Source organism: Arabidopsis thaliana, chromosome 5 (genome assembly GCF_000001735.4).
Source record: "Arabidopsis thaliana chromosome 5, partial sequence".
NCBI lineage: Eukaryota > Viridiplantae > Streptophyta > Magnoliopsida > Brassicales > Brassicaceae > Arabidopsis > Arabidopsis thaliana.
This window is the reverse complement of record NC_003076.8, coordinates 230,141-242,417: the sequence shown is the minus strand read 5'-3', so window position 1 is coordinate 242,417 and position 12,277 is coordinate 230,141. Positions and strand designations below refer to the sequence as shown.

The 12,277-nt window shown below is 39.0% G+C and overlaps 4 protein-coding genes across 7 annotated transcripts; 2 read left to right on the top strand and 2 right to left on the bottom strand.

Annotated features, from left to right (window-relative positions):
* Positions 1-95: 95 nt before the first annotated feature.
* On the top strand, positions 96-1,206 carry PRA1.B5 (prenylated RAB acceptor 1.B5). The gene has a single exon (NM_120242.3). It carries the CDS (start codon positions 305-307, stop codon positions 974-976), a length of 672 nt encoding a protein of 223 aa, NP_195784.1. The 5' UTR covers positions 96-304; the 3' UTR covers positions 977-1,206.
* Positions 1,207-1,311: 105 nt separating this feature from the next.
* On the top strand, positions 1,312-7,567 carry BRCA2B (BRCA2-like B). Its single transcript, NM_120241.4, has 20 exons — positions 1,312-1,660; positions 1,747-1,890; positions 2,026-2,187; positions 2,432-3,418; positions 3,511-3,635; positions 3,723-3,877; positions 4,039-4,161; positions 4,234-4,419; positions 4,494-4,575; positions 4,675-4,725; positions 4,812-4,893; positions 4,993-5,104; positions 5,188-5,259; positions 5,558-5,756; positions 5,825-6,007; positions 6,294-6,436; positions 6,510-6,572; positions 6,662-6,866; positions 6,970-7,143; positions 7,236-7,567. The coding sequence occupies exons 1-20, from the start codon at positions 1,507-1,509 to the stop codon at positions 7,299-7,301; spliced, it is 3,468 nt and encodes a 1,155-aa protein (NP_195783.3). The 5' UTR covers positions 1,312-1,506; the 3' UTR covers positions 7,302-7,567.
* Positions 7,502-9,853, bottom strand: TBL35 (TRICHOME BIREFRINGENCE-LIKE 35). 3 transcript variants are annotated; one of them, NM_120240.1, is made up of 7 exons: positions 9,759-9,853; positions 9,326-9,644; positions 8,926-9,211; positions 8,556-8,727; positions 8,258-8,454; positions 8,024-8,176; positions 7,502-7,927 (listed from the first exon to the last, which is right to left on the bottom strand). In NM_120240.1, exons 2-7 carry the CDS (start codon positions 9,534-9,536, stop codon positions 7,597-7,599), a joined length of 1,350 nt encoding a protein of 449 aa, NP_568093.1. In that variant the 5' UTR covers positions 9,537-9,644; positions 9,759-9,853; the 3' UTR covers positions 7,502-7,596. The 3 variants fall into 3 exon arrangements, with proteins under 3 accessions (NP_568093.1, NP_850749.1, NP_001190201.1); NM_180418.4 differs by having other exon boundaries at positions 9,326-9,833; NM_001203272.1 differs by lacking the exon at positions 9,759-9,853 and having other exon boundaries at positions 7,571-7,927; positions 8,926-9,235; positions 9,326-9,686.
* A 348-nt stretch (positions 9,854-10,201) lies between these two features.
* On the bottom strand, positions 10,202-11,589 carry AT5G01610 (hypothetical protein (Protein of unknown function, DUF538)). 2 transcript variants are annotated; one of them, NM_001342600.1, is made up of 4 exons: positions 11,579-11,589; positions 11,257-11,471; positions 10,879-10,933; positions 10,213-10,794 (listed from the first exon to the last, which is right to left on the bottom strand). In NM_001342600.1, exons 2-4 carry the CDS (start codon positions 11,341-11,343, stop codon positions 10,424-10,426), a joined length of 513 nt encoding a protein of 170 aa, NP_001318453.1. In that variant the 5' UTR covers positions 11,344-11,471; positions 11,579-11,589; the 3' UTR covers positions 10,213-10,423. The 2 variants fall into 2 exon arrangements, with proteins under 2 accessions (NP_195781.1, NP_001318453.1); NM_120239.3 differs by lacking the exon at positions 11,579-11,589 and having other exon boundaries at positions 10,202-10,794; positions 11,257-11,575.
* Positions 11,590-12,277: the final 688 nt, after the last annotated feature.

Here is a 12,277-nt window from a genome sequence, read left to right as displayed (position 1 = left end):
GGGAAACTTCCTGTGACTGGAACATTAATGGTCAAATGCACTTTGCCTAAGTAATCAAGAATTATTGTATAAACTACGTTAAGCAAAAAAATAACCTGAGTTATAATATCAGGAGGTTATTTTTATTTTTATTTTAGCAAATGAATATAGATTAGCTATCAGATGAAGCAAGGTGTATAATCAAAGTTGAAAGACGCGTAATTGTGATCCTATATATACATAACACTACCGCAACTTCAGCAACCTCTAAATCATTCGTCTCCTAAAATTTTCCAATCTCAAAATCCCAAAAGAACAAAATCGAATGGTGTCAACAAATCCCCCTGTTCTTCCAATTTCCACCACCGCAACAGACACCACCAATCAGCCTCCGATTGTAACCGCTGTGGTGGAATCGCAACCTCCAGTCGTCCGTGCATTTGTCAACGGTGTGACCGAGACGGTCTGTGGTGGTCTATCTCGTAGCCGTCCGTGGTCAGAGCTCCTCGATCGATCCGCTTTCACAAAGCCTGACTCTCTCTCCGAGGCCGGGACGCGATTCCGGAAAAATTCCTCTTATTTCAGGGTGAATTACGTTTGCATTGTCGCTCTGATCCTTGGTTTCTCTCTTCTCGCCCACCCATTCTCTCTCATCCTCCTCCTATGTCTCGCCGCTTCCTGGCTCTTCCTCTACCTCTTCCGTCCATCAGATCGTCCTCTTATCCTCTTCGGCCGATCTTTCTCCGAATACGAAACTCTCGGTGGCCTAATCCTCTCCACGATCGCAGTGATCTTCTTCACAAGCGTCGGATCTGTATTGATATCCGCTCTCATGATCGGAATAGCAACAATCTGTGTCCATGGCGCCTTTAGAGCTCCCGATGATCTCTTCCTCGACGAACAAGATCATGCCGCCTCCGGATTCCTCTCATTCATCGGTGTTCCCGCGATCCCCTCTGTAGCACCCTCTGCCTCCTCAGCGGCTTCCCCCGTGTAAATTATAGTTCTCAGAATCTGGCGTGTTTAGAGATTTGAAGGTGGAGATTGTTGCAATGTAATTTTCTGTGATACTTGACCATTGTTGCAATGTAATTTTCATTGAAGTCAGTCACCAATCACATTGAACAGATGTTTTAAAATGTCCACGTAAGCAATTATTGTTTGGAACGATTTCGGGTTAGCATTCGTGCCGTTAGTTACCGCAATAAAAGGCCGTGGCAATATCACACTTGTCTTGGAACGCTATGTCCGTAAAAACCAAGCCCAAAGTTAAAATAAAACCACGCGTCTCATAATTTCGGCCCAAATCTTTTTCAACTTTCCCGCCTTTGTCAGAACTTTTAACTTTTTGGATTTTTGGTGATGATTTTGGTTTGGGGAAAGAAAATAAAACAATAAAAATAAAAATTCCGCACTCCCGACTCCTCCCTCTTGGCGTGGTAGGCAATTCTGAATCGCGAGGTTTAGTTCTCCGGCTGAATCATATAACGACGAATCGGAAAACTTGGAAACCCTAGAACTGAATAAATGTCGACGTGGCATTTATTTTCCGATTCCAGCGGCGATGGTTTCCGGTGGGAAGTCGCTGGCCGGATTCTTCAGTCCGTCTCGGATTCTACGCCAACCAAGGCGCTCGAATCGACAGCTCCTCTACCTTCCATGGCCGATCTCTTGCTCCAAGGTGATTCTTCGTATCTTCCTTTTCTTTGTCGAATCGTGTTTGTCATGTGACTCAAAGGAGATTGAATTATTATTTGATGCTTCAAGGATGCTCGAAGCTTATAGAACGGGAAGAATCGATGCCTGGGGAAATCCCAATGTTCAGGACTGGGCTGGGGAAGTCTGTAGTTCTTAAAGAGTCTTCGATTGCTAAAGCCAAATCCATTTTAGCAGAGAATGTTGCTTATTCAGGTATTTTATGTGACAGTATTGAATTCCCTTGACTAGTCATTTGTTTCTGAATTCGCTTGAATTGTTACTTAATGTTGGTGAATATGTGTTCCTGAAAATCTTTTGAATGTTCCATGTTCTTGGCTACACTTTTAGATTTGCAGAACACAAATTGCTCAATTCCCCAAACGAGACAAGTGGATACAGCTGAAACTATGCCAATGTTCAGGACGGCCTTGGGGAAAACTGTCCCTTTGAAAGAGTCTTCAATTGCCAAACCTTTGTCTATTCTAGGAAGTGATATGATAATTGACTCAGGTGTGTTCTTATCTCCTCTTTTTTTAAGTCTTATATCCAGCTGTGTGCGCATTTACATATGAACTTGTTGTTTGTGCTGCTACTCCGTTCAACTTCCAGGTTTCTTGAGTTTGGTTGTTATCAGATAAAACGATGAATAGTGAAGAACTAATCAACACACATCTTACTTCGTTTAGAGAATAAATATTAGAAGTGACATTTTTTCATAGTTTATTTGTTAATAAGATTCTTTTTGATTGTGTAGACAACGTTCTTCCCAGGGAGAGTGGGTTTGGTGTTCCCAACAGTCTTTTTCAGACAGCTTCCAACAAAAAGGTTAATGTATCTTCTGCCGGTTTAGCAAGAGCCAAGGCATTGTTAGGACTAGAAGAAGATGATTTGAATGGATTTAACCATGTGAACCAGTCGTCTTCTTCCCTCCAGCAACATGGGTGGTCCGGTTTAAAAACTCATGAGGAGTTTGATGCTACAGTGGTTAAGCATCATTCAGGAACTCCAGGACAATATGAGAATTATGTATCTGGGAAGAGATCTGAAATCTTAAATCCATCGTTAAAGGTGCCTCCAACAAAGTTTCAGACTGCTGGTGGAAAATCATTGTCAGTGTCAGCTGAGGCGTTGAAACGTGCCAGAAACCTTCTTGGTGACCCTGAGTTAGGGTCTTTCTTTGATGATGTAGCTGGAGGTGATCAATTTTTTACACCACAGAAAGATGAAAGGCTAAGTGATATTGCTATAAACAATGGAAGTGTCAACACAGGTTATATTGCTCATGAAGAAAAGACAAGCAACAAACATACGTCAAATAGTTTTGTATCTCCTCTTCATTCATCTTCAAAGCAATTTAGATCAGTTAACTTGGAGAACCTAGCTTCAGGGGGTAATTTGATCAAGAAATTTGATACGGCTGTTGATGAGACCAATTGTGCTCTGAATATCAGTAAACCTGCTACACATGGACTATCAAATAACAGGCCTTTAGCATCAGATATGGCAGTGAATAATTCCAAGGGAAACGGTTTCATTCCAAGAGCTAGGCAACTTGGAAGGCCTGCTGATCAGCCACTTGTTGATATAACAAATCGCAGAGATACAGCTTATGCAAACAATAAACAAGACAGTACCCAAAAGAAAAGGCTGGGAAAGACAGTCTCCGTTTCTCCTTTCAAAAGGCCAAGGATTTCATCCTTTAAAACTCCTTTAAAGAAAAATGCTCAGCAAGCTTCAAGTGGTAATATATACGATTAATTTTAATTTTAATTTTTTGTTAATCTAATTGGTTGGTTCTCAGATTTATAATTTTGGTGTCCTGTCTATTATCAGGTTTGTCTGTTGTATCGTGTGATACACTTACTTCCAAAAAGGTACTTTCTACAAGATATCCAGAAAAGTCTCCAAGAGTATATATCAAGGAGTTTTTTGGAATGCATCCGACAGCTACGACCAGGGTAAAATCTTTTTGTCCCTTTCACCTGTTCCTGCGTTACATAAATTTTTTCTTCATTCACTCAAACACATTTACGAGGTGGTTTTAGATGGATTATGTGCCAGACCATGTCAGAAGAATCAAATCAAGTAATGCAGATAAATATGTATTCTGTGATGAGTCTTCTTCAAACAAGGTTGGAGCTGAAACTTTTCTTCAAATGTTGGCTGAGTCGGGTGCTTCCTTACAACATGCATCCAGAAAGTACTTTCTCTGTCCCTTGAAATGTTAACCGTGTTATATGTTTATTATATCAGAAAAAGTGTGTGACTGTTCGTTTGAAGCTTGCATGTGATTGTCACTCTATTAGATAGACAGTTTGATGTCTATATCTATTAACTTATCTATCACTACATATGCACTAGGTGGGTTACTAATCACTACAGGTGGATAGTCTGGAAACTTGCATGCTACGACATATACTACCCAGCCAAATGCAGAGGAAACTTTCTAACAATCACCAATGTTCTTGAGGAACTAAAATACAGGTTTCCCAGTCTCACAACACAACTCGTTACTTAAACTCATGCAAAGTCTAACATGGTTAATCTTCTTAATAGATATGAGAGAGAGGTCAATCATGGTCATTGCTCTGCAATCAAGAGGATTCTGAGTGGTGATGCTCCAGCTTCTTCAATGATGGTCCTCTGCATATCAGCTATTAATCCAAGGACCGATAATGGTTCTCAGGAAGCACATTGTTCTGATAATTGCAGCAATGTGAAAGTCGAACTCACTGATGGGTGGTATGAAATTGCTACTGCTGTTCTGTTACCTGTTTTCTTGTCTCATTTCCATAGGATTTTTTTTTAAATCACAGGTACTCGATGAATGCTGCTCTGGATGTCGTGCTAACCAAGCAGCTGAATGCTGGCAAATTGTTTGTGGGGCAGAAGCTTCGAGTAAGTTATATTCATGCAAGATATACTTTGTTTTGCAACACAGATTTTGGTTAGATCACTGACTTGCAGCATGCTTACGTTCTTATCTCTTATCTGAAGATCCTCGGGGCAGGACTTTCTGGCTGGGCTACCCCAACATCACCACTTGAGGTTTCCTAGACTTTGCATTTTATAAGATTTTCTGATATCTTCTCAGGTTGGTTTGTTCTTAGAGTTTCGTTCAACCAAACTTTCAGGCAGTGATTTCAAGTACAATCTGTTTGTTGTTGAATATTAATGGGACATACAGAGCTCACTGGGCGGACCGACTAGGCTTCTGTAAGTAGCTTTATGCTGTGGACCTCACTACATCATCTGAGTTCTTATTGCTTTCATATTATTATCTTTCTATTGATCGTTCTTAATCTCTTCCTCAAGGTAAAGAAATTGGTGTCCCTCTGGCTTTCAACTGTATCAAGTGCAATGGGGGTCCAGTGCCTAAAACGCTAGCTGGCATCACACGAATATACCCCATCCTATACAAGGAAAGGTCAATATAAATGTGTGCCTGTTAATGCACTTTGGTCTTCCTTATACTTCTCGCAAAGCATTATATTTTCTTGATGTATACAGGTTAGGTGAAAAGAAGTCAATAGTTCGATCAGAGAGAATAGAAAGTAGAATTATACAGCTGCATAATCAGAGGCAAGTTTCCTTATAACTGTAGAGTAGCAATTTTTAGTAACATTTATGTGATCAATTTAGCACATCACTTTCTAAGAAGTGTCAGATTAACTCATCAAAGCTAGAGACATTTGTTACATACACCAATATTAGGGTTCTAAGTAGTTTTTGGGACAGACAAAGAATCTTTGTATTTATTAGAAAAGCTTCTGGCCTTCTGAATATGGATGGTTTTGCCAACAGAAGAGCCAAAGATTGCAGTTCCTCATGGTTTATTCTCATTCGTACTTTTCTTTCTTTCTTTTTCTATTTTCCGTAGGCGCTCAGCTCTTGTTGAGGGTATTATGTGTGAGTACCAGAGAGGAATTAATGGTGTTCACAGCCAAAACGATACTGACAGCGAAGAAGGAGCCAAGGTCTTTAAGCTGTTAGAGACGGCTGCTGAACCTGAACTTCTTATGGCTGAAATGAGCCTAGAGCAGTTGACATCTTTCACTACATATAAAGCAAAATTTGAGGTAGAATAGTAATTCCCTTTTCTTGATATATTGATTACAGTAATTAACTGCTTCAATCTGAACCTCAGGCAGCCAAGCAAATGCAGATGGAAAAATCAGTGGCAAAAGCTCTGGAAGACGCTGGTTTAGGTGAAAGGAACGTCACCCCATTCATGAGGATTAGGCTTGTTGGCCTGACGAGCTTAAGTAATGAAGGAGAGCACAATCCAAAAGAAGGCATTGTAACAATCTGGGATCCCACGGAGAGACAGGTACATTCAAATGCCTAAATCTGAATGTTTCATGCACAATTTAAAAGAAGGCATTTTTCTAATGGCTTATAAGTTTACACGAACCTTATCCATATGAGCTTATATGGAACGGGGAGTTCCAAATATAAGCTCGTCAGAGTTGCTGTGGACCTCGAATGGACTGAAATGCATATCAAAAAATCGTTACCATCACTGTACTGTTGCATTAAGAGCATCATCGATTAGCTTGTTCAACTTTTTTCTTGTAGATTCTTAAAACAGTTATCATTGTCTACTACTGTGACAGAGAACCGAGCTGACGGAGGGGAAAATATACATAATGAAAGGGCTAGTACCAATGAACTCAGATTCAGAAACACTTTACTTACATGCCAGAGGGTCAAGCTCAAGATGGCAGCCTTTGTCTCCAAAAGATTCTGAAAATTTTCAGTAAGTGGTTTTCTTTAGTAGACACTGGAATCTATCTCATTAATTTGTTCAATTTCCCTGATGATGTTTTCAGGCCTTTTTTCAACCCTCGTAAACCAATCTCTTTGTCAAATCTTGGTGAAATTCCTCTGTCAAGGTTAATCTCAGTAGTCCAAGCTTTTTATAAAACACTATTTACCGCACTTTGCTAATCTATACTCTATCATCTCTAATTATGTCCTTCAGTGAATTTGATATCGCTGCGTACGTTGTATATGTTGGAGATGCATACACAGATGTTCTACAAAAGAAGCAGTGGGTGTTTGTGACAGATGGATCCACACAACATTCAGGGGAAATCTCAAACAGTCTTCTTGCTATAAGCTTCAGCACCCCATTCATGGATGATAGCTCTGTTTCCCACATCAGCCATAATTTGGTTGGATCCGTGGTATGTACAAATTCTAATATTTGTCTAGTTTTACACTGAGAGAATATGCACCGAGAAATTATTGTTTGAAAAATATATGCTTTGTGGGCTTAATTTTTGGCAGGTCGGATTTTGCAATCTAATTAAAAGAGCAAAGGATGCGACAAACGAAATGTGGGTTGCTGAGACAACAGAGAACTCAGTCTACTTCATAAACGCAGAAGCTGCCTACTCTTCTCACCTTAAAACCCGCAGTGCCCATATCCAAACATGGGCTAAGCTCTATTCTTCCAAATCCGTTCGTTCTCGTCGACTTCCTCTTTCTATAAGTATTCGGTTCAAAAAGATTGTTCTATTGTATTAAGCCTTCTTGGTTTGCTCAATTTTCAGGTCATCCATGAACTTCGGCAAAGAGTCCTATTTATAATCGGTGCTTGTAAATCACCTTCATGCTGAAGATAAATCATACACCACCTCTTCTCTTTTTTTTTTTTTTTTCACAACACCATTTCTCTTAAGTTTTTGTTTATAAATCTAGCCCTCTGCTGATTGTATCTATTAAAGCCCATTTTGCTACATCAATTTCGTACAAAATAAAAAATCTTTACATTTTGCTAAGTTAAGCTCATGACGCCTGACTATAGGCAAGGGATGTAACAAATTTGGATCCTTATAGCTAGCTAAAATCACCCCGTTATATAATTTATGGGTGATATTCGGCCATCAAGGTAAGGTTATATTCATTTCATTTTCACAAAAAATGGAAAAGCAATTGATTCCAGACATCAGGAACTCCAGGTACACACCAATGAGTACAGTCAGAATACGATGCCGGGTTTTTCAACCGGTCTTCATTTAGAGGTTCCCAGAATTTCCGGTACACCGATGGATGACCATCTTTTCGATACTCAGACAACTGAGTGATGTTTATAACTGAGACCTTTGGTCCCAATCTCTCCAAAACTCTCTTCACCATCCTCATTGTCGGAATGTCCGACCCACTTCCCCAATAACTCTCTTCCTCTATTGGTTTCTTCTCCCCGTAGCAGTTTCCTTCGCTTCCCGGGTTCCATTCTCGGCTCCTGACCAGTTACAACAGCTCGGTTTTAATGCGAAAATAATAAAGAGAGTAGAATCAATCATATTGATGGAGAACAGGGGATAAGTATTTTTGTTACCATTGATGTGTAGGAGACATTGTAACGAAGAAAACTCGCTTTTTGTTTGGATCGACATTGTTAGCAACCCAATCACCCCAACTATCCATTGCCATCTCCATTCCCTCGGCGCTCTTCACCTCCTCGCATGACCCTTTTTCTTCACTGCTCCATCTTTAGTTCGAATATGCAATGAGTACCAATTGTTAATTTTTGGTTTTGAAGATGAATAAAATGATGTCTATATATAATTACCGGAGCTTGACAGAGTCTTGTCTCCACCATAAGTAGGTGTTGAAGATTAGAATATCAGCATGTTGCCACTTTGATGCATGTTTAAGAACAGAATCGGGTCGGATAATCCGCTCGCTCAATCTGTGATTAACAGGGTCATCAGAATTCGACTCCACGAGCAACGGTGCCCAGAGAAACTCCACTGTGGCATTGTAGTCCTGCGGGTACATACACACCAAAGTAACCAATTGCACCAAAACCACAACAAAGAGTCAAACTCAAGGCATAAAAGTTGTTAAACTCAGAGTGTATTTATTACCTCAGCCCTGAAAATGGTGAGGTGAGCGTTAGGAGACATAGACTGCTTGTCACGTGGAATGACAGACTGTAAGAGACAAACCATTGAAATCCATTGGCCTCTGTTTAACGAGTCTCCAACAAACATCAATCTCTTTCCTCTCAGCTTCTCCCACATTTCTATCGCATTCCATCTACCAGATAAAATGATAACCACAGTAAACACCTAAATCATCAGTTTCTACCGTTCTTTGCAAACAATAGTAGCTCCCAAAGTCATAACAAACTATTCATCCATATGTTCTCCATTTGATCAAATCAGTTATCCACAACACACATAACTCTTACAGAAAAACTTGGAAAAATGAAACAAGCAGCATAAGTTTTTTTACCTCTTCAAGTTGCAGGCATGAGGTTGCCATCTCCAATGCTGATACTCCAAATCCTTCCTACCATGCTTCTGACAAGCCAACTGGTCGGACATGTAAGGACACTGAGATTCCTTGTGTAAAGGGTATGATGATGAATTATCAAAGACCCATTTCCCAGAAAAGACATCACATTTCTGCTCCTCCTTTGTTACTTGACCCGGGTGGTCTTCAAACGGGTCAACCCATCCGATTTTCTTCCCACTGTACTCTTTCGTCGAGTTGCATTTGCTGAATCTATCCAAAACCTCTGCATTTTTTTCAAAACAGAATCCTCCAATTAGTAAGTTCGTGATGCTTTCAGCAGAGAAAGTAGCACGAATCACTTCAAAATCGGAAAAAAAAAATCAAATCAGAACAGTACCATGAGCTCCCAAGTAGTTAATCCGAGGAACATTAGGCTTGACGAAATCGAACGTGGAAGGTTCTCGGAGATTTTGAGTGTGACTCGCGGCGTGGTGATGGATCTGCTGAATGCTACGCTCGTTGAAGAGAATCATAAAGGTGACAACGAGAATAAAGAGGAGACCCGCTAATGGAAGTCTACTCTTCTTTCTACTCCATCTCTGCGACATATCGGAGACTTTCTTTTTAGAGAAAATGTCACCACCACAGTAAGAGGAAGACCTCGTCTCTTCTTCTTCACCAAAACTTGCTTTGATGCGACTGGTACAAGTTTGGAGCTATGATGATCCAGTGAGTAGAGGCAGAGAGAGATTAATAAAAGTTTAATTTGTTGTTGTTATCTGTTTTATAAAATATAAATTTGTAATTTGACTTTGACGTGTTTTGTTTACCAGATCCCATCTTTCTCCTCCTCTTGGCTCTATTGCATCCCTCGAGCTGTCTTCATCTCTTTTTTTTTTTTTTTAATAAATCCTTTTGTTTCTTTCTTTTAAAAAATTTCACACTTCTCCTTTTTTCTTCTTTTTAATTCAGTTTTTTGCAAAGAAAAATGGATGGATTCTTTTGGGCATGTGAGATCAAACACGCTTCAATTGCGAGTGTGATTTATTCTCAAATCTGACTATTATAAATGCTGTTAAGCCAAAAGTAGAGTAATAATGTTCCATATTTTAGGCTTATCATAATCAATTCTTTTAACTTATGTACAAAAACTTTTTTAAACACCTTTAGTTACCTCTTTAAATGTACATCAAAATGATTATCATCTCATGCTTCTACTTTTTTTGGTGTGAGTGTCAAATTCATTTTGAATATATGAGAGAACATAAATTAACCCAAGTAAAAAATTGTAAGACCAAATCATTGAGCACACGAATAGTAGTTCTTTACAATTGGAAAAAAAAAAGAACAAAGTAGAATTGCTCCGGCCATATTGAAGTTATGATCAGATTTATAAATAAGTTGATGTATACTCACAGTAGGAGGCTTTAAATCAAAACCAAAACGTAAATGGAAAAGCTTGAAACTTTGGAACCAGACAGAACACAGACAGGTGTTAGAATTTATCGACTCGGAGACCATTTCTTTGAACCTCATAAGCATCTCTGCTTCTGCTCTTCTTCATTCCTGCAGTGAAATAGACCTTTGATGCATCTGTAGATATGCTTGTCACTTTTACCCATATCATTACTTTTGTCTTGATTCCTTCCACATCTGTTAGCTTTCCTTTCTCAAGATGTCCTGTTACTGTTGTTGTGAACTTCAACACTGATGAATCCTTGTATCCAACTTCGCATATCGATGGGATCAAAACGGTTAGTTTCTTTGTCTCTTCATCGAACTCGTAGTTTGTAGCATCTCCCGGGAAGATTCCAATCGGCAAATCATATTCTTTTAGTAACTCAGGCAACGGCTTCTGCATTTTCCCTGTCAACATGATGACAAATGGGGAATTTCAAAAAAACAAAAAATTGAAAGATGCAGTCAGAAGAAGAATAAAAAAAAGCAAACCTTTGATTTTGTTGACCAACCATTTTGTTCCTCCTTCAATGCTCGTTGACACCGACTGGCATAAACAAAAACATTGTTTTATATGTTAGAAAAGATCACAGTTTCAAACAAAATAATCTAACCACATGAGCAAGAAGAGAAGACATTATAGGATCATATATTTGAATCATTTCTTAAGATATCATGGTTTTGGTAATTAGATGTTCTTCCTTATGTGACGTGATTTACCTAACAATGAACTCAAAACATTCGTACAACTGCATGATACCAAAATTACGATAAAGGTGGTTGATTATATCGGAACCACGTCAATAGATCAAAATCGATTAGGAAAACAGATGAATCAGATTCTATAGGATGGGTCAAAAAAAGACGTACGTTGAGATCGTTGCCGACGGAGTCAAACTGCTTGTTAGCCTTTTGGCCTAACCAGTAGGATCCAACCTTGTTGAAGATCTGATCCATATTCTCTCGAGAAAGGATAGAGAAGATTTTGAGAAAACGAAGGACGACTTTCTTTCTTTTTCTTCCGGGAAAGAATTTTGGGAACCCACCACTCTCGCACCGTTGGATTCGTTATTTGTGCACTATTCCTGCAGCCAATTAACTTATGACATGTGGCAAATACATAAACACCAATATATTTATTGAAGCAAGCAGGCAGCATTATACTGTACAAATTACAAAAAAAAGTACTTGCCTATCACTCCTCCTTGGGACTGACTATCTATCTATTGGGCCTTCAATGAAAATCAGATTAAATAGGTGCAACACAACTTGGGAACTGAAGAACCACATGGCACAAAACAGAGTAAAATTAAAGACTACAATCAATCCTTTTTTTTTGCCATTCCTCCCATGATTTTACTTGTCTATTAGACGAACCTCAGCTAAATTTGTAATTACAGTCGAAAATATTATTAAGCTCTTTAACACTTTTATAGCCTACCCTTGTCTTTGTGCATTCCAGAGTAATACGAATCGATTCAAATCAAGCCAATAAAATAAAACCAAGCCTAACTACACTTTATTTAATGCTTAATTTTTGTCCTTGCCAACATTACAACTTTTTAGAAAAACCATTTGATATGATTTTTTAACTTGGGCCGTGACATTACTAATGAGGCCCACAATGTACTTACTCCGACGTGTAATTGTCTCCGATAAAGACAAGGAACCATTTGGAACCTCTCACGCGCTTTAGCTGGAAATTACGTGGAGTTGAGCTACTCGCGACTCTATCCTATGTATAATTGTATATCAGTTTTCCGTCTCCATCAAATATCCTAGAGAGCCACGAATTTTTCCTTCTTTGTTGTAAATTATGAATATTAGGCCACATAATACGGAAAGTCTTAAAGGGTTTGGACCATTCTCAATCTTATGTTCTAGTAGCTTG